The sequence below is a fragment of the Mesoplodon mirus genome, assembly GCF_964341445.2.
Source record: "Mesoplodon mirus genome assembly, chromosome: 1".
NCBI classification, from domain to species: Eukaryota; Metazoa; Chordata; class Mammalia; order Artiodactyla; family Ziphiidae; genus Mesoplodon; species Mesoplodon mirus.
The window spans coordinates 57,244,861-57,267,162 of NC_138976.1; the positions used below are offsets into that span (position 1 = coordinate 57,244,861).

General features: G+C 37.6%; 1 protein-coding gene across 6 annotated transcripts in view; it reads right to left on the reverse strand.

Annotated features, from left to right (window-relative positions):
• FOCAD (focadhesin) overlaps positions 1-22,302 on the reverse strand; it is a 318,435-nt gene that overhangs the window by 32,065 nt on the left and 264,068 nt on the right. For all 6 annotated transcript variants that reach the window (XR_014293267.1, XM_082612332.1, XM_082612335.1 and 3 more), the window contains 5 exons: positions 21,593-21,715; positions 15,102-15,179; positions 14,352-14,423; positions 12,962-13,064; positions 11,013-11,093 (listed from right to left, as the gene is read on the reverse strand). Coding sequence is in view for 5 of the 6 variants with exons in the window: in XM_082612332.1 (XP_082468458.1) it covers positions 11,013-11,093; positions 12,962-13,064; positions 14,352-14,423; positions 15,102-15,179; positions 21,593-21,715 (457 nt within the window). In the remaining variant the exon portion in view is untranslated. The remainder of the gene's footprint in view (positions 1-11,012; positions 11,094-12,961; positions 13,065-14,351; positions 14,424-15,101; positions 15,180-21,592; positions 21,716-22,302) is intronic.

Below are 22,302 nucleotides of genomic sequence, written 5' to 3' on the forward strand. Positions count from 1 at the left end.
CAAAACAATCTTGAAAAAGGAAAATTTAAAGGACTCACACATACCAATTTCAAAACTTACTACAGAGCTACAATAATCAAAACAGTGTGGTACTGGCAAATATAAGGATAGACATATAACAAATGGAATAGAATTGGGAGGCCAGAAATAAACCCAAACATTTATGGACAATTGATTTTTGACAAGGGTCCTAAGACCACTCAATAGGAGAAAGAAGGGTCTCTTCAACAAATGGTGCTGGGACAACTAGGTATCCAGGTGTAAATAATGAAGCTGGATCCCTACCTAACACCACATACAAAACTTAACTTAAAATGGGTCAATGACAATATAAGAAATAAACTGTAAAACTCTTAGAAGAAAACGTAGAGGTGAGTCTTCATGACCTTTGATTTGGCAATGGATTCTTAGGTATGACCAAAAATATGAGCAACAAAAGGAAAAAAAGATGAATTGGACTTTGTCAGTGTTAAAAACTTGTGTGTCCAAGGATATTATCAACAAATTGATAAGACAACCTAGAGAATGCAAGAAAACATTTGCAAATTGTATATATGATAAGAATCCAGTATCCAGAATACACAAATAATTCTTACAATTTGACAACAAAAAGACAATCTAATTTTTTAAATGATCAAAGGACTTGAACAGATAATTCTCCAAAGAAGATATACCAACAAGTAGTTGAAGATGCTTAACCTCATTAGTCATTAGGGAAACACAAATCAAAACCAAGTGATCACTTCACATTCAATAGGATGATAATAATAATGATAATAATAATAATGGAGAAAGAACAAATGTTGGCAAGGATGTGGAGGAATTGGAACCCTCATACATTGCTAGTAGGAATATAAGATGGTGCAGCCACTGTGGAAAAACAGTTTGGCAGTTCCTCAAGAAATTATATGGAATTACTATATGACCGAGCAATTCCACCCCTAGATACATACCCAAAAGAATTGAAAACTGGTATTCAAACAAAAACTTGTACACAAATCTCCATAGCAGCACCACTCATAATGGCCAAAAGGTAGAAACAACCCAAATGCCCATGAACTGATAAATGGATAAATAAAATGCATATCCATGCGCTGGAATATTATTCAGTCATAAAAAAGGAACTAAATATTGATACTTGCCACAACACGGATGAACGTTGACAACATTATGCTAAGCGAAAGAAGCCCATCACAAAAGGCCATATGGCGTATGATGCCATTTAAATGAAATATTCAGAATAGGCAAATCCACAGAGACAGAAAGCAGATTTTGGCTGTTAGGGGCTGGGGGAAATGGGGGAATGGAAGCAACTGCTCAGGGAGTACAAGGTTTCCTTTTGGGGTGATGAAAATGTTCTGGAAGTAGACGGTGGCCTAATATTGTGAATGTAATAAATGCCACTGAATTGTACACTTTAAAATGGTTAAAATGATAAATTTTATGTTATGTGTATTTTACCACACACACTCACACACACAAGCACAAGAAGAAGAGAAAGGGATGAAGCAGTCTTTGATGAGAAAAGCAGAATCCATGGAAGAGATCGATACAGTGCAGCCCTGGGCAGGTAGACAGAAAGCAAGATAAAGTCTTGATGCCTGTTATCTTTCTGCACCTGATACTCCGAGGGTTGAGAATAGTTTCTGTCCTTAGATTTCTGGGAAACCTATGAATCCTTGCAGTAAATACTGAGTCACTTGAAGCGAGTCATTGTTCTCTGTAATAAAAAGCACCCTAACATAATTGCTATCACTGCCTAAGCTCATTTACTCATAATTTCACAGACTACTTACACATTGATGACTGGTAAACCCATACTTCTAACGCAGGCCTTTCTCTGATGTTTCTACAGCTATCTCAAGAATCAGCATATTTTCTTAGGTAGCCACCAACAAACCTACCTCCGTACCTTTGCCTCTGCCAACTTGGGAAAGCATAATAAAACTAGTTGTGTGCCTTCCAGTGCTGTTTCTCTCCCCTCCAACCAACACTTTTTTGCTTTTTGAAAATGTTAAAAGCTCAACACACCCGCCACTCTTTTATGCTGTGTTACCAGTAACTGAAGCTTTATTTCTATTCCACCTTGTGATGTAGTACTACCATTGCTATTACAAGTAGAAGAATTTCTGACCAAAAAAGTAAATATATTCTTAAACACATTCATTTATTCAACTGAGTATCTATTAGCTACCAGACAGTGGAGACAGTGTTGAACAAGGCAGAAGAGGTCACCATGCTCAAGGAGCTTATACTCTAGTGACAGGACAAACAGACAAGGAAAAATCAGGTGTGATAAAAATAAAAACGCTGTGATAGGAATTAACTGGTTGGGTATTCACATAACTCTATACTGATTATCCACATGTGGCAGCTGTCCACACACAAAGTTGGCTGCAAGTTGGAGTCTTTGATTTCACAAAACAACAATGACAACAAAATTTAAGCTGCTCTTGGGGGGCCTTTTGGCTCACGATTCATAGAAATAGCCTAATGAACTTGCAGATAGTATAGTAAATATCTGGACATAGAATTACTCCTCACTGGGCTTCCCTGGTGGTGCAGTGGTTAAGACTCTGCCTGCCAATGCAGGGGACACGGGTTCGAGCCCTGGGACGGGAAGATCCCACATGCAACGGAGCAACTAAGCCTGTGCACCACAACTACTGAGCCTGCGCTCTAGAGCTCACAAGCCACAACTACTGAAGCCTGTGTGCCTAGAGCTCGGGCTCTGCAACAAGAGAAGCCACTGCAATGAGAAGCCCTCACACTGCAATGAAGACCCAACACAGCCAAAAATAAATAAATAAAATAAATAAATTTATAAAAATAATGTTCTATATTCTAGAAATGCCATTACCAGGTAGGAAAAGCTTATTATTCTAAAAAAAAAAAGAATTACTCTTCACTTCTATTAAGGACATAAATCCAATTCTATATTGTAAATCTTTAATTCATAAGCAGATTTCTATTAAATTTTTTCTCAGATCAAGTGTTTTTAAAACTATATAAAATTATATTCCAGGTCCTTCTATAGAATTCACTACAGAAAACTTGCAGTTTCCAGAGGATCTAAAGAATCAGGAAAGACATTCAACCTGTCCTCTAATACCAGGACCCAATGTAAAATATGGCCATTTTCTAGATACTTTATGCTTAGACAACAAGATCTCTCTTGACAGGACAACAGAACTTTCACCGGTAACTGCACTTCACTATCTAAACACTTTACATGTTGCTTCCATACTCTTTAGAACCGACCTAATTCATATACAAGCAAGTGTCAGAAACAAGGAGAACTTGTAAAATGGAGCACAGGGGCGAAAATCAAGTAAGTGCTATAATGCAATACATTTCCCACTTTTTAAAAAAGCAGAGAATCAGTATGGACTAGCATAGCTAGAATCACACAAAATTTTCCACTATATTTGCAGGGAACTAATTCTGAAACTAACTGGAATGAAAGAAATTATAGCAGCTGTTAGGAATGGAGAAAATACCTGGTAGTTCTAAGCAGTTGCGGGGAGGTACGGAGAGAGATGGAGTCCCAAAATGGGAGAACAGAGTCACATGGTTCCCTCCCCAGAGGTCTTTAGCATTGGACACAAGAATCCAAATCTAGGCTCTGGGAATGATCAGTTCCCTTATTACAGCGCTCTATCTTTCACCCAAGTGCCTTAGACAAAAAGAAATACTGGAATGCTTTATAGACAATGGATTTGGAACTGAGAAGACCTAACAGTACTTGTTAAAAGGATCCAGATGTCTTAAAATGCGGGTACAAAGTTGCTTTAAATCCCTCATCCAGTTGACAGCCTCAAAGAACCCTGATATAAATGGCATATCCAAACATAATGCATTACAACAGGACCCATTATCACACATACTCTGGCTACAAAAAGGATCAGATCTCAATGCCACAATGCACATGTGTAACCCCTATAGGAAAAGTCTGGTAACGAGTAGGCTAACAGCCACTGGTGTGTCTGTTCCCCATCACCAGCATGTCGCTTGTATGGTGTGGATATGTCTTTAACCTTCTCCATCATTAGCGTTGTTTAGAAGCAAAATATATATGTATATACACATATACAATATATAATATATGATTACACACACACACACACACATATATATATATGTTTAAAGTGGTAGATCAACAAATACTTGAAAACTATTACATGCCAAGTACTCTGTACTAAGCATTTAGGATAAAACCCACATGTTCTTCCTGACCTTGAGGAAATTACAGTCTAATGGGAAAGACAGACTTTAAACAAAGAATCACAAATAATTAAGCAAGTAATTACACATATGTAAAGTACTACGAAAAACAAAGTATCACATAAGAAATCTATACTAATCTGGGAACATCAGGGAATCCTGTCTTATCCTCCACTGAGGAAAGGATGTTTAAAACAAGATGGAAAGGATGAGTCGAATTTTTCTAGACAAAGTCCTTAGAAAACACAGGTAGACATAATGACAGCATGGCATATTTTGAGGGATTAACAGATGCTTAGCCCCTTGCCAGAAACCACTCTATAATCAAGACAGCTGTTGAAAACAGTTGATGATTCCAATACGTCAGTCAGATACTAAGAGTTGGTAGGATGTTCTTTCTTAGGACCAAGTACTTCAATATCATCCAGTGTTATCAGAAACAAAAACATCCCTGAGCCCCTTAGCACCAGGAAGGCTGCCAAGCAGGGTGGCTGCTCAGTGGAAATCAGGACCTGGGAGAGAGGAAGGCAGCTTTAGCAGGACTGCGGCAAATATATTGAGAATAATGGGAGTCAGGTTTCTTAAAGTCAGAGAAGAAAGTTACAAATAAGAAGAAGGAAATGCAGAAGGAAGCCTGTGATGTTGAATTGGAGATATTGGTGTGAACTCAAGTTTTTCAATATATATAGCTAGATATAAAAATAAATATAGACAATATGTAAGAGAGAGAGAAAGAGAGAGAGAGAGAGAGGGAGGGAGGGAGGGAGAAAGGGAAAGAGGGAGAGAAAGACAGAATTTCCTAGCTGTCCACTGAAAGGGCCTAGGAGCAGTGATTACCACAGCAGCAATGCAGTAATTTGTACCCAAGATCTTGGCTTCTAAATATCTTTCTCCACGAGAAGAAACTTGAGTTACCTGGCTATTACAAGGCTGAGGATAATACGAGATGAACCTAGAACATCTTTGTGTGCCACAAAGAAAAGGAGGTACTCAAAGAATGATAAGGTTATCTCAAAAGGACACAAGAGTCAACTTAAAGAGGCTCTTACTGATCTAGTCTGGAACAATTTGAGGATCAAAATAACGAATAACTGAATAATAAATAATTGAATAATAGGAGTTCAGCAGTCCATATTGAAAGAAAGATAGAAAGAAAGGAAGAAAGAAAAAGGAAGCAAGGAAAGAAGGAAGGATGGAAGAGGGAGGGAGTGAAGGAGGCAGCTTTTCCTTTCAGAAGAAAGCCTACCAAGAAGTGTAAATGGGATAATGGAATTTTAAGAATCACCTACTGGCAATCATCAAAGTAATAACTCAGTCAAGAAAACATTAATGGATACCCAAACTAATGGGTGAAAGTAGGATGAAAATGAGATATTCATAAAGTCTCAAAATATCTCCACATAAAATATTTCTTGATGATAAAAGGAAAGGAGGAACTTTAATGAGGAGAAACCTGGAAGAGATCACCTTATCCAAGTGACCAAAGTTAGCATCACTTTGGTGGAGGAAGACAGACATCATGTACCACCCGAAGGGATGCAGTGAGCAGAGCAGGGCTCCACGGCCGTAACATTCTTGCCAAAGGTGACTGACCTCTCATGTGAGGAACACCAGGCAAACCCAAACAGAAAAGTGCTCTGTAAAACAACTGGCTTCTAATCCTAAAACATGTTAAAGTCATGAAAGACAAAACAACCGAGGCAATGTTCCAGACTGAAGGGGACCAAAGAGATGACAAGTGTGACATTCTGGATTAAACTCTTGTTCTGCTAAAGCCATCATTTGGGCTGTCAGGGAAACTTGAATAGGGTCTCTGGGTGAAAGGAATATAGAAGTGATCTGGCTGTTTTCAATTTTTGGTAAGTTTTAAATTATTTTAAAATAAAAAGTAAAAAAAATTTTAAAGCACATCTAACATTTAATAAAAAAAGAAAAAGAAACAACATCTCAAATAGTAAATACATACAAAAATGTTCATTCCTTCTGACAATGAATGCAAATTAAAGTAGTCTTAAAGTATCATTTTATACCTGCTTGGCTTTTATTGTAGTCATTTGTTTTATCTATCTGATGGTTTGCTTTGTAATATGGTAACTAGAAAGGGTTTATTCTTTGTTTCCTAAGCACTGCTACATAAAGTGAAGCTGTGAGAAAAGCGTGGAACAGATTCTCATTCAGAGCCCCCAGAAAGAACCCATCCTACCAACGCCTTGACTTCTGGCTTCTGGCCTCCTGAACTGAATGTTTCCCCTGCCTGTGGCAGACACCAGAGAGTCACCACCAGGGATGCAGGGATGTAAAAAAGGACACGGGCAGAAAGACACAGAGAACTCCCAACCTGAGCTTCCTCAAGTGCCTTCACTTCCATTGCTGTTCTTGCTTGACTGGAAGTTGTGTCAGTGTGCCTTCCTTTCTTCTCCTTGCCAACACCTTTGACTATCCCAGCACCCAGAGCTGCATTCACTGTGATTGAAGGTCCATGTTTTATATTCTGTCTTCACAATGAGCTCGTCAGCCTGAGGATGGCTCATAAACTCATAATCCTTACAAAAACTCTAGAAAGAAGATTCAGTTATTTTCTCCACTTTACAGAAGCGATTGAGGATTACAGACTTAAGCAGCTTGCCTGAAGTGACATAGCCAGCAAGCAGTATAAGTGGGGTATGAACCCAGGCAGTCTGGCTCCTATGCTTTTAACCTCTATGATATGCTACTGTACTATGATACTCAGACAGGGCTGAGGTACTGAAATCTGCTACAGTCCTTTTGAAGAGCAATAAGGCCATGCCATGTAGTCATCAAATCCTCAGACTCTTGGCCACTAATAAATTTCTGACAGTTTATCTTAAGGAAAGCTATATGCACAAGGATGTTCTCTATAATGGAAAATTTTTAAATGATCTATAGGGAAATGGGTTAGTTATGATTCATCGACTTGATAGAACATTCTACAGTCATTATCATTATTAATGATAATGGTAATCATTTTAATGATAATTATGGAGATATATGGAAAATAGGGAAATGTTTACAATATTAAGTTAAAAAATACAAAGTTTATGTATACTGGTAAATATGTAAACGTGTGTGCATAACAGGAACAAATTAAAAAGTAAAATTTTTAAATGATAATAGCTGTTAGAAAGTCATGGGATAATTGGTGACTTTTTTCCTTTGAAATATTTTTATGATGTTTACAACAAAAAAATAGAAATTAAATACTCCCCAAACATATCGTATTAAAACCTGTCTAGAAAGTGATGCAAGGATTCTTTTCATGCTTCCTCAACCCTTCTTTTCAGGGGATGAGTGGTGATTATGTCCATTTACATGGAAACTTGTTAAATTTTTAAAAAAGACAATAAAATAATATACATTTTATGATTCAATATAATATAACACATACACATCTAGAGGACATACACTGGAATATCTACTGAGGCTATCTCTAGGTGGTGAGATTACAGGGGATTCTTTCTTTTTCTTCATACCATTTTTGAACTTAGTGTTATACACATGTATTCATTTCTAATAACTTTTTAAAAAGAATTGTATAGGTAAACTATTACCAAACTAAAATACTTAAAAATAACATACTTTTGGTAACCAACTCCATAATTTCATCAGAAAAATAGGACAGCTTTCTCATATCATTGATTCTATATTCTGCTCTTTTGGCTAGACTCATCAACAATTATATCTCATGCTAGTAATCCAAAAATGATCAACTGAGAATCTACCTATCTATAGTATATGTACAAGCCCAGCACTTATACACTCAAATTGCTGACCAATGAATCCATATCAAGAAGGAAATGCCATTCATACTGACTTTCTTACAAGGATTTAAATATACTTTCCATGAATTAATACTTCTTATTGTAAACTTTAAAGCCTAATAGAAAAATTAAAGCTTAGAAAGTCACATTCCCCAGCAAGAGAATGATAAGAAAAATAATCCTAAATGATTAGGTAGAAATACCTAAATGTTATCACCAAAAATAAATGATTATTTTTATTAAGTACTTTTAATACATTTTAAGTGTTTTGTTTAAAAAGTAGGTAAAATCTTGATGAAATCTGAATATGCTATGAGGTTGAGAAAAAACAAAGATCAGAAATCAGGAAAAAGAATAAATGTACAGAAAAGCAAAAATAAGAGTCAATATTTAGAGGCCCTTAAGATAAAAAATAATTCCATGATAGGCAGAATTAGATTATAAGCAAATTTTAAGCATAGCACAGCCAAGAAATGTCCACAGAATAGATTATGATGATGACAAGGGTTAAGGAATATTACATCTGCTAGAAGGTGGGGCTATTATTAGGGAAGAAGAGAAAATGTTATAGGGTATAGCAAAAATCCAGTTATATTCAAAACTATTAACTGCAGTCTTTTAAAATTGGAAGGAATTTTATCTGTTTGGCATGGTTTTAAAATGTAGGCCTGTATGAAGGAATGGATGCTATGAACATATGGTATGTTCTGTTGTATGAGTACTAAAGTGAGTATCTAGAACGAGAAAAGCCCTAAACATTTGAAGCAGATTAATATATTCACTCTCTCAAATCTGATTGGCTAAAACTGAGATCATGACATCCAATCTCAACCTGGCATATGTGTGAATCAGGGATAACTCATCACATTTTTCTTTCTCTTGTGAGTTACTAAATGGCACACAGAGGCAACGAAGCCATGAAGCCTAAAGTTTTCTCTCTTCTGCCTATGCCAAGAATGATTTTTATTCTCTCAAGCCATTTCTTCCTCTAAAGAGCTCACCAAAGTTGTCATCCTTCCTATCAGCAGTGCCACTGGGCTCTGATGAGTGACACCCAGACATTTAAACTCAAAAGCTGCTTCAGAAGGGAGTTATTAAAATTCAAATGAGCTGGGCATATTGAAGAAGAAAACACTCGTTTGCATGCACACCTCCGCATTTGGCCATCCCATTTAGACCCATAGAGCAGGGTTTGGTTTTGTTTTTGTAAATGGGCTTCCGAGGCGGAGGTCAGCCTCCCACGGCCTCCACTCCTCTGGGGTCATCATTAGTAATGGGTAAGGCTGAATGGATTTTCCTCTGAATCTAGTCAGTAAACCTGACAAGAAGGCAGCCCTCTCTCACAACCTGAGAATGCCAAAAATGTGACTGGTAATATGGCATTTTTTAAATACTTCATTTATTTGTCTTAAAATAGCTTTACTAGTAAGATTTTACATAATGTTTCTGATGTCAATTTCACCTGATTTTTCAGTTTTAGAACAGAATACTTCCCGTTGTACCATGACTGCATAATCATAAAAATGTTACATTTAACAGAATTTTCCACAAGATTCAGAGAAAATTCATTTCTGCTAAGAAATATGAATCTAGGGAGCCAAATGACATTTTAGTCACTAGAAAAGAAAAAGAGTATGTCTTTCATTTGGTCTTAAGAGTTTTATATTTCATGGAAATATCTCACATTATCATCATTTAAACATTTTATAAGATATCAGTGAGCAAACTAACAAAAAATAGAGCAAAAATATATGTTCCTAGAATTATTCTAGCCATGGAAATTTTAGATGCTCCTTTAGTAAGAATTCAATTTCCTCCTAATGGCGACATCTCTGTACTTTAAAAAGACTTAATTTATGGCAATATAAACAATTAACTCCACATTATATATATGACATGTTCATATATAAACGTATCTTGTACAACAATGACATAACCTTATACCAATTTTTACTGAGGATATGTAAAAGCAAATTATGCTAAGTCGCAACCCGAGGATAATATTATGCACAATTTCTAGAACTGCAGAAACTAAGGGAAATCATGTCCAACCTATGAAAGTAGTTTACAATCTGGAAGCTCCAGGGATTTCTGTACCCAGTGGAAACTTAGACAACGGACATGACTTTTAAGGTCCCTTCCAATGGTGAGATTTTATCCTTCCATGACCTTCATTAATCAATGACTTCAGATGTCTCCAGATGTCTTCATTTTAATTGGTTTAAAAACTTTTTTTCCCCTAAAACTGGGATGGTCTTGTTGTCATACAGGCACTGATTTTGCCCAGACTGACACAGCCAACCCAACGAAGAATGAAACTAGCACACATCAATGAAAGAATATTACATAAAACTGGTGCCTGAGCCATCACATGCTCATTTCGGATCCATTTTTTCCTCATAGCACGAAATGGTAGGTGTGTATCATTAAAAAGCATTTATTTACTAATTTATGTGGCATTATTTTGGCTCCAGTTAAAAACAAAAGGCACTCAATCTCTGTCTTTAGGTTGTGTGTGGCATCAACAAAGAATCACAAAGGGACAACTGGTGCAGAGAAAAAGAACACAAGGTAAAATTAAGAACTAGAGCCAGTGATTCCAACAGCACAAAGTGATCACACAAGGTTCAGGGAGAAGACTTACCTCCAAGTCTGGTCCTGGAATACAAACTGCACCCATGTGTGTTTTCTCTTTTTAGGTCACACTCACTTGAAATTGACAAGAAAAGTAATGTGGCTTATACTTTCGAAATGGCCAAAAGGAAGATTAAGATATTCATGTGTCCCCCAAGATCAGATATGGTAGTTCCAAGAGTACACACAGTGTGTATGTTTATGTACCACTTGGTGTAGTTGGTCTCCTAGTCATCTCTACTGCAAAGATGATCTGACAGGAGAAATTATTCACCCCTTCAGATTTGTATTGTTTAATTCTACAGAAGCAAGCTGAGGGCACACAAACTCGACATGTAGACAGTATGACAGAGGTCAAGAAATGTGCTCACTTGCCTTTTTTTCCTCCTGTAATGAAGAAGCCAATGGCTGCTCTAATAAAACTGCTTTCAGGCAAATAGCTATAGTCGGTAGGAACTGTGGAGACAGAAAATGATCAAATTAACCAATGAACCTGGTGGGACTAATGAAGGAAAGATAATGATCTCATGCTGCCATATCAACCTAGAGACAAAGCAGAAGTGTTTATGTCATTAATCTCAGAACAATACTCTGTGGTTGCAACTAATTCTATTAGGTTAAGTGACTGGCCTTGAAGTCATCACTTAGGCTATGCAAGCAAATCTAAAATGGTTGTAAATCTAGAGGAGGCTGAAAAACTACAGAGGACAAAAATTGTACTGAAGTGGTTTAAAAAAACCCTTTTCCACTTTGGCACATCAATGAGCCACAATCCAGTGACCTCCTCTACGTGAGCAAGGAGTCTACTGGGCCTCTAGGATGAGACCACCATTCTCTGGGCTATTTCAGGGCACCCTGAGTCAGATATATGAACTATGGAAATTCATCAATCAGCATTAATATCAGCCAGTCTCTTACTTCATAAGCCAGGGACCTCTATGTGACCAACACGTGCAAGTAACCAGATGTGCCTGCTGACCTGGAACAGTGAAGGAGTGACATTTATGCTCGTTGAGTCCTGGGAGTTTCCCAGATTCTTTTCCTCCCAGTTCCACATAATTGTTTCATGAAATGGTTTTTACTGGGATAGATGGCTCAACTTTTCCAGACACACAATCATGTTGCTCCAAAGAACCTGGGTGTAAGATGATTCACTATGACCTGCCTTCAGTATATGTGGGCCAGACCGTGTATTCCACAGTATAACAATTAAAAGCCTATGTGAAAAAGCAAAAGCCTGACATACACATGCTATTTTCCCAGGACCTTGTGAGAGCACTGCCCTTCAAAACTAGCAATACCAAGGGTTTCTAATATGACTACTTTTTTTTTCTTTTTCCAGTTTTAATATGACAGCTTCTAGTTGTCTAAAGTTCATTATGTTGGGAATGCTATGGAACCATGTCCTATTTCTATAGCTGAGGAGTGACTGAAAATGAGGGAGACAGTAATTATAGTGGCCCATGGTAATGCTGTCTGTAGACTACCTGTCAGGGGATATGTGAAACTAGGTTTTAATGAGGAATCTTTGGTACCTAAACCTCCCTGGCATGAGTCCAAGAGAGCCAGTGGTCAAAATTCTATAAAGCAAGGAGTAGCTATAGGTCCCAGTGCATTACAGTGATGCCTTCCCCAGAAGATCTCCAAGTACACACATAAGTTAAGCATGTGGGAATTGCAAATATTTGTATTGCTTTTATTAAAAAGCTGGAAATAGAAAAAGCCTTGTTACATTAAGACCTAGGATTTTAATTCCAAGGCCAAGGAGATATACATCTTTAAAAGTACTTACCCAATTATTTTCTCAAAACCAGGGGCCAAAAGAACTCCAGCCATATATGAAGAGTTTTTTAATGAAATATGAATATTATACAAACTATGATTACATCTAGTAAAATAAAAAGAACTCTGTTCCAAGCTTCAAGGGTCTGATTCCTAGTTTCTGGATTTCTCATTAAGCTTGTACCTAAGTCACGTAATCTTTCTGAGCCTCGGGTTCTCCATTTGTAAAATATAGGGTTAGACTCAATGTCTAAACCGATCTCCAAGGAAGGCAGAGAGAAAGAGTGAAAAAGCATGGGCTCTGGCGGCCGAGAGATCTTAGTTCAAACCGCATGTTTACCATTTACTGCTATGTGACCCTGGGCAAGTCAGGAGACCTCTCCACAGTCCATTTTCCTCTGATGTAAAAGAGGGACAGTAATATCCACCACTGATATTACTGTGCTAGGGTAGCTGTGAAAATTAACTCTCTTAACAAAGCACATTGCCCCACGTCAGCAATCCCTCCTTCCAGCTCCAGTTTTCTATGACTCCAATCTTACCCGAGGTTCTACTTTGATTTGAGGACAGAGTAGACAGATGAAGATGTCCTAGAAGCCAGATTGCATTTGACTGAAGACCAATCACCCCAGACACACTGATGACCTATAAATGAAATGTAACAGTTCAATGATGGGGCAAGATCCAAATTCTATTCAACAGAAGGCCACTCACAGGAGGTCACTAATCTTTTATGAGGTGGTGGCTTGGCTGGTAATGAGATATACAAGATGCACTACCAACTGTCTAGTATACTAAACGTGGGACATAGAGGTGATCAACAAGTGTTGCTGAATGAATGAATGAATGAATCTATCAGTCATGATGGAAGGTACCAGTGGTTGTCTCAGTTTTCACTGAGTCAGACTGGTCTAAAGGAATTTTCAAAAAATGAGAAAAGAAAATCCAAAAAGTAAAAAGAGGTGATAGTTGCTTAAAACTAAAGTACCTTTAAAAGTAGAAGGAGATACTATTTTGCTCTCTTCCTTGAATAATGCTCTATTACTGTTTTATCATTCATAATAAGATTTTTTAAATAATAGTTTTCATTTATAGATTTTTCCCCAAGTTACAGCAACTTATGTTTCAGGAGAATTTTTTTTGGAGAATATTCATAGAGTTTCTTCTGTTCAGAAATTTGTTTGCTTTTAAAACCATGAATTCCTAAAACTTCTTTATGTGGTGAGTATTATAACCAGCTATATTTTGCAAGAATGAAAACAAGTATGCTAAGTGAAAACCTAGGATACTAAGTTCTACATATGATAAGAATACAACTATGCAGAGAAAATAAGAATGCTTAAAAAGAAATATGACCAAATATTAGTAGCAGCTGCTTCAGGTTGGAAGGAACATCAGTGATATTTTTTCAGCTTCTTTCATCCTGTACTTTTAAGTTTATTCAATGAACATCATGATTTTTTAAAAATAAAAATCTGAAAATATAAAATCATTTCTCAGCAGATGGGCATGTTTATTCTTTAGCCAAGGAGAATGCTGACCATAATTTACCCAAATATTTTTACCAGTGACATCTGAACTAGTGCCTCTTGACCATTCTGCTTAGATATATGCCCTGCCCTTTGACTGTCTTCCACCTTTCCTTGTCTGGAGGGCCTGACTTTCTTTGCAAGGTCAGGTTTTAATTTTTAAGAGAAACCAGTGCCAACTTAACTCAAAAATGCCAGCTTTCTTTTTTTCCAGAGGTGGTGTGTGTTGATCAGCAAATTATGCAGGGCCATAAGCCATTCTCCAATGACCCTTGAACTCACCATGAATAACCAGAGATTTTCCCATTGTCTAAGTAAAACAGTTTATATCATGAAAAAGAAAAAAGACCACAAAGGGGAATATCTGTTTTCCCACTCAAGAGTCTGAAATTCCCCTTCTCACCTGAGTTAAAGTTCTAATGACTTCATTAAGTCTGCCTTGAAAATGAGAGGACTGGATGGCTTCCGACTTCAGCTGAAAGAAAAAGGAAGAAATACCCATCCTGCATCCCCCCAGAAGTAAATAATGATATTCCCAGTGTATGAGTTATCATCATCTAAGCTGTGAAATAGTTTATCATTATATCCTTATATTTCAAAAACAAAAGCTGTGAGCTCCTTGAAGGCAGGGCCCATGCTTTATGAAATCACTGATTTCCTAGCACCAGTTCAGTGTGGCATGTAGCAGTCACGTAATAAACCTTTACTGTATGAACAAAGGAACACCTTAGAATTACTTGTAAATTTACATATACATGTGTCCACTACACAAAACATTTTAAAGTGAAAGCATAATTACATAGATATAAACTTAAACATCACAGATGCAAAACGGAGTTTCTTATGAATGGCTTTTTAAATTTCTTAGGATTCAATCACTTTTCTCATTCAGAGAATTTTGTAGAAAGTATATAAGTTGACTAGGTTTAATTCCTACAAACCAAATAAAATAAGGAGCATATCTCTATAGAAAGAATTCTTGACCAAGAGCAATTTTCCATATATAAAGGCACCAGAAAGCCCAGTGTAAACAATACCATGATCATATATTGTCCTTTCCTTAGCATACTGAGATATTGGGTATTCTTTTCTTGCTGTGACTATGTACACATTTAGGTTTCTTCCCCCACCCATCCACCCCTTTTTTTTTTACCTGCATTACATCCCCTTCAGAGCCTACCAAGGCCACCATGCCATGAAGAGCTGCCAAACAAAGCATTGTGGAGGTGCCCTGAAAACAAAGCATCAGAATATGTCAAGAGGGAAATAGTCCTTGGGTTTGAAGTGGATAAAAATTATATCATAGAGAAACAACTGGCCAAAATGGTACTAAATTTGCAGCGTCAACACAACCTGTGTCACTGAACTGAGAATGGCAGCAGACTTGAATAAAGTAACAGGTTAAAGTTGTTAGATTCTAGGTGGTTTCTTGTCGTTTTTTATTTTTCAAAACCACAGTGTTGTTTTAAAATTAACACACTGACAAAATAGCCAGTTAAGAAAAAAAAAACTATAATGGTTAACAGGATGTATCATTTATAAGGCATTAAAAATACATGTGTCTTGGGGGAGATTGGTTCAAGATGGCAGAGTAGAAGGAAGTGTGCTCACTCCCTCTTGTGAGAACACCAAAATCACAACTAACTGCTGAACAATCATTGACAGGAAGATATTGGAACTCACCAAAAAAAGATACCCCACATCCAAAGACAAAGGAGAAGTTGCAATGAGATGGTAGGAGGGGGGCAATCACAATAAAATCAGATCCTGTAACTGCTGGGTGGGTGACTCACAAACTGGAGAACAATTATAACACAGCAGTCCACCCACTGGAGTGAAGTTTCTGAGCCCCACGTCAGGCTTCCCAAACTGGGGGTTGGGCAATGGGAGGAGAAATTCCCAGAGAATCAGACTTTGAAGGCTAGTGGGATTTCATTGCAGGACTTCGACAGGACTGGGGGAAACAAAGACTCCACTCTTGGAGGGCACACACAAAGTAGTGTGCGCATCAGGACCCAGGGAGAAGGAGCATTGACCCCACAGGAGACTGAACCAGACCTAACAGCTAGTGTTGGAGAGTTTCCTGCAGAGGTAGGGGGTGGCTGTGGCTCACCATGGGGACAAGGACACTGGCAGCAGAAGTTCTGGGAAGTACTCCTTGGCGTGAGCCCTCCCAGAGTCCACCATTAGCCCCACCAAAGAGCCTGTAGCCTCCAGTGCTGGGTAACCTCAGGCCAAACAACCAACAGGGAGGGAACTCAGCCCCACCCATCAACAGTCAAGTGGATTAAAGTTTTACTGAGCTCTGCCACCAGAGCAACACCCAGCTCTACCCACCACCAGTCCCTACCATCAGGAAGCTTGCACAAGCCTCTTAGATAGCCTCATCCACCAGAGGGCAGACAGCAGAAGCAAGAAGAACTACAATCCTGCAGCCTGTGGAACAAAAACCACATTCACAGAATGATAGACAAAATAAAAAGGCAGAGGACTATGTACCAGATGAAGGAACAAGATAAAACCCCAGAAAAACAACTAAATGAAGTGGAGAACGGTAACCTTTCAGAAAAAGAATTCAGAATAATGATAGTGAAGATGATCCAGGACCTTGGAAAAAGAACAGAAGCAAAAATCGAGAACATGCAAGAAATGTTTAACAAAGGCCTAGGAGAATTAAAGAACAAACACCTAGAAGAATTAACGAACAAGCAAACAGAGATGAACAATACAATAACTGAAATGAAAAATACACTAGAAGGAATCAAGAGCAGATTAACTGAGGCAGAAGAACGGATAAGTGACCTGGAAGATAGATTGCTGGAATTCACTGCTGCTGGACAGAATAAAGAAGAAAGAATGAAGAAATGAAGAAAGCCTAAGAGACGTCTGGGCCAACATTAAATGCACCACCATTCGCATTACAGGGGTCCCAGAAGGAGAAGAGAGAGAGAAAGAACCCGAGAAAATACCTGAAGAGATTATAGCCAAAAACTTCCCTAACATGGGAAAGGAAGTAGACACCGAAGTCCAGGAAGCGCAGAGAGTCCCAGGCAGGATAAACCCAAGGAGAAACATGCCGAGACACATAGTAATCAAATGGACTAAAGAAAAAGAAAAATTATTAAAAGTGACAAGGGAAAAACGACAAATAACGTACAAGGGAACCCCCATGAGGTAAACAGCTGATTTCTCAGCAGAAACTCTACAAGCCAGAAGGGAGCGGCACGATATATTTAAAGTGATGAAAGGGAAGAAACTACAACCAAGATTACTATACCCAGCAAGGATCTCATTCAGATTCGACAGATAAATCAAAAGCTTTACAGACAAACAAAAGCTAAGAGAATTCAGCACCACCAAACCAGCTCTAGAACAAATGCTAAAGGAACTTCTCTAACTTCTCTAAGCAGTGTTTCTTGGGAAATACAAGAGAAAAAAGGACCTACAAAGACAGACCCAAAACAATTAAGAAAATGGTAATAGGAACATACATATCGACAATTACCTTAAGTGTGAATGGATTAAATGCTCCAACCAAAAGATACAGCCTTGCTGAATGGATACAAAAACAAGACCCATATATATGCTGTCTACAAGAGACCCACTTCAGACCTAGGGACACATACATACTGAAAGTGAGGGGATGGAAAAAGATATTCCATGCAAATGGAAATCAAAAGAAAGCTGGAGTAGCAATACTTATATCAGAAAAAAATAGACTTTAAAATAAAGACTGTTGCAAGAGACAAGGAAGGACACTACATACTGATCAAGGGATCGATCCAAGAAGAAGATATAACAATTATAAATATATATGCACCCAACATAGGACCACCTCAATAGATAAGGCAAATAAATGCTAACAGCCATAAAAGGAGAAATTGACAGTAACACAATAATAGAGGGGGACTTTGACACCTCACTTACACCAATGGACAGATCACCCAGACAGAAAATTAATAAGGAAACACAAGCTTTAAATGTCACAATAGACCAGATAGATTTAATCGGTATTTATAGGACATTCCATCCGAAAACAGCAGATTACACTTTCTTCTCAACTGCACACAGAACATTCTCCAGGAGAGATCACATCTTGGGTCACAAATCAAGCCTCAGTAAATTTAAGAAAATTGAAATCATATCAAGCATCTTTTCCAACCAAAACGCTGAGATTAGAAATAAAGTACAGGGAAAAAACATAAAAAACCCAAACACACGGAGGCTAAACAATACGTTACAAAATAACCAAGAGATCACTGAAGAAATCAAAGAGGAAATCAAAAATACCTAGAGACAAATGACAACAAAAACATGACAATCCAAAACCTATGGGATGCAGCAAAAGCAGTTCTAAGAGGGAAGTTTTTTTTTTTTTTTTTGCGGTATGTGGGCCTCTCATTGTTGTGGCCTCTCCCGTTGCGAAGCACAGGCTCCGGACGTGCAGGCTCAGCAGCCATGGCTCACGGGCCCAGCCGCTCTGCGGCATGTGGGATCTTCCCGGACTGGGGCACGAACCCATGTCCCCTGCATCGGCAGGCGGACTCTCAACCACTGCGCCACCAGGGAAGCCCTAAGAGGGAAGTTTATAGCTATACAATCCTACCCCAAGAAACAAGAAACATCTCAAACAAACAGTCTAAACTTACACTTAAAGGAACTAGAGAAAGAGGAACAAACAAAACCCAAAGTTAGTAGAGGAAAGAAATCATAAAGATTAGATCAGAAATAACTGAAAAACAAATGAAGGAAACAATAGCAAAGATCAATAAAACTAAAAGCTGGTTCTTTGAGAAGATAAACAAAATTGATAAACCTTTAGCCAGACCCATCAAGAAAAAGAGGGAGAGGACTCAAATCAATAAAATCAGAAATGAAAAAGGAGAAGTTACAATGGACACCGCAGAAACACCAAGCATCATAAGAGACTACTACAAGCAACTCTATGCCAATAAAATGGACAACCTGGAAGAAATGGACAAATTCTAAGAAAGGTATAACCTTCCAAGACTGAACCAGGAAGAAATAGAAAATATGAACAGACCGATCACAAGGAATGAAATTGAAACTGTGATTAAAAATCTTCCAACAAACAAAAGTCCAGGACCAGATGACTTCACAGGTGAATTCTATCAAACATTTAGAGAAGAGCTAACACCCATCCTTCTCAAACACTTCCAAAAAATTGCAGAGGAAGGAACACTACTAAACTCATTCTACGAGGCCACCATCACCCTATTACCAAAACCAGGCAAAGATACTACAAAAAAGGAAAATTACAGACCAATATGACTGATGAATATAGATGCAAAAATCCTCAAGAAAATACTAGCAAACAGAATCCAGCAGCACATTAAAAGGATCATACACCATGATCAAGTGGGATTTATCCCAAGGATGAAAGGATTCTTCAATGTACACAAATCAATCAATGTGATACACCATATTAACAAATGGAAGAAGAAAAACCATATATTTTTATGTTTTGCAAGTCCTAGCCATGGCAATCAGAGAAGAAAAAGAAATAAAAGGAATACAAATTGGAAAAGAAGAAGTAAAACTGTCACTCTTTTCAGATGACACAATACTATACACAGACAATCCTAAAGATGCCACCAAAAAACGAGAGCTAATTAATGAATTTGGTAAAGTTTCAGGATACAAAATTAATACACAGAAATCTCTTGCATTCCTATACACTAACAATGAAAGATCAGAAAGAGAAATTAAGGAAACAATCCCATTCACCACTGCAACAAAAAGAATAAAATACCTAGGTATAAACCTACCTACAGAGGTAAAAGACCTGTACTCAGAAAACTATAAGACACTGATGAAAGAAATCAAAGATGACACAAACAGATGGAGAGCTATACCATGTTCTTGGACTGGAAGAATCAATATTGTGAAAATGAGTATACTACCCAAAGCAATCTACAGATTCAATGTAATCCCTAACAAATTACCAAAGGCATTTTTTACAGAACTAGAACAAAAAATCTTAAAATTTGTATGGAGATACAAAACACCCCAAATAGCCAAAGCAGTCTTGAGGGAAAAAAACGGAGCTGGATGAATCAGACATCGTGACTTCAGACTATACTACAAAGCTACAGTAATCAAGACAATATGGCACTGGCACAAAAACAGAAATATAGATCAATGGAACAGGATAGAAAGACCAGATATAAACTCACACACCTATGGTCAAGTAATCTATGACAAAGGAGGCAAGGATATACATGGAGAAAAGACAGTCTCTTCAGTAAGTGGTGCTGGGAAAACTGGACAGGTACATGTAAAAGAATGAAATCAGAAAATTCCCTAACACCATACATAGAAATAAACTCAAAATTGATTAAGGACCTAAATATAAGACCGGACACTATAAACCTCTCAGAGGAAAACAGGAAGAACACACTTTGACATAAATCACAGCAAGATCTTTTTTGACCCACCTCCTAGAGTAATAGAAATAAAAATGAAAATAAGCAAATGGGATCTAATGAAACTTAAAAGCTTTTGTACAGCAAAGGAAACTATAAACAAGACGAAAAGACACCCCTCAGAATGGGAGAAAATATTTGCAAACGAATCAACATACAAAGGATTAATCTCCTAAATATATAAAAAGCTCATGCAGCTCAATATTAAAAAAACAAACAACCCAATCAAAAAATAGGCAGAAAACCTAAATAGACATTTCTCCAAAGAAGCCATACAGATGGCCAAGAGGCACATGAAAAGCTGCTCAACATCTCTAATTATTAGAGAAATGCAGATCAAAACTACAATGAGGTATCACCTCACACCAGTTAGAACGCGCATCATCAGAAAATCTACAAACAACAAATGCTGGAGAGGGTGTGGAGAAAAGGGAACCCTCTTGCACTGTTGGTGGGAATGTAAATGGATACAGCCACTATGGAGAACAATATGGAGGTTCCTTAAAAAACTAAAAATAGAATTACCATATGACCCAGCAATTCCACTACTGGGCATATACCAAGGGAAAACCATAATTCAAAAAGACACATGCACCCCAATGTTCACTGCAGCACTATTTACAATAGCCAGGTCATGGAAGCAACCTAAATGCCCATCGACAGACGAATGGATAAAGAAGATGTGGTACAGATATACAATGGAATATTACTGAACCATGAAAAGGAACAAAATTGGGTCATTTGTAGTGACGTGGATGGACCTAGAGACTGTCAAACAGAGTGAAGTAAGTCAGAAAGAGAAAAACAAATATTGTATATTAATGCATATATGCAGAATATAGAAAAATGGTACAGATGAACTGGTTTGCAGGGCAGAAATAGAGACACAGATGTAGAGAACAAATGTATGGACACCAAGGGCGGAAGCGGGTGGTAGTGGTGGAGGTGGGATGAATTGGGAGATTGTGATGGACATGTATACACTAATATGTATAAAATAGATAACTAATAAGAACCTGCTGTATAAAAAATAATAATAAAATAAAATTAAAAAGGAAAAAAGTACATGTGTCTCATTTGAAATTGCCTATTCTTTTATGGTTAAGCTATATATCTTGGCAGCACCTATAAATGGTCCAATAAAGTAGCTCTTTTTCCTTTATAAAAATATAAAATAACATGCAGGAGGTCCTTCTACCTCTGTTAGAACAATTCTGATCCAGGCAGGGAGCAGTTTGTTGCCCAAGTCTTCAGCTTTTCCATGTCCACACACAGACAAACCATGAACTATGTTTCCTAATGCCAGGGCAAAACCTGAAGTCTGTTAAAAATAAATTAAAAGACGAGGTAAGAAAAAAAGAAGAATGGCACAGAAAGGAATGTTCATATACAGCAAAACAAGCACATTTAAGGGCTCCCTTTCCTATAGACACATTCTGTTTCCATCTGAAAATCAGAGATTTGCAGATTTTTTAAATCTATACTGGTCTGCAACAGAAACTGTAGTCTAATTGTATGGAATTCAGCTTCAGTGAGTGGTTTATTTTAGGAAAAGAATACTGCACTACTGATTGACTTGGGTCAAACAATCCAAATTCTAAGAAGGGGGTTAGGGTGAAAACACCAAGGTAAATCACCCAAGCCCAGTCAACCCCCAAACAAGAGGAGAAAATATCCTATAATGAGCACAGCATATGCAAACTTCTATATTTTGGTGTTTGCAAAATCTATTCTTTTTTTTTCTAATTTTACATTAATTTTATCTTTTATTGAAGTATAGTTGATTCACAATGCAAAATCTATTCTGACTGTAAGTGAGCAGGCATTCAACCATAAAATAATAACAATACAATACAGCACAGGCTTAAAACCTGGACTGAATCCTGCAGTAACCCACTATGGCCAATA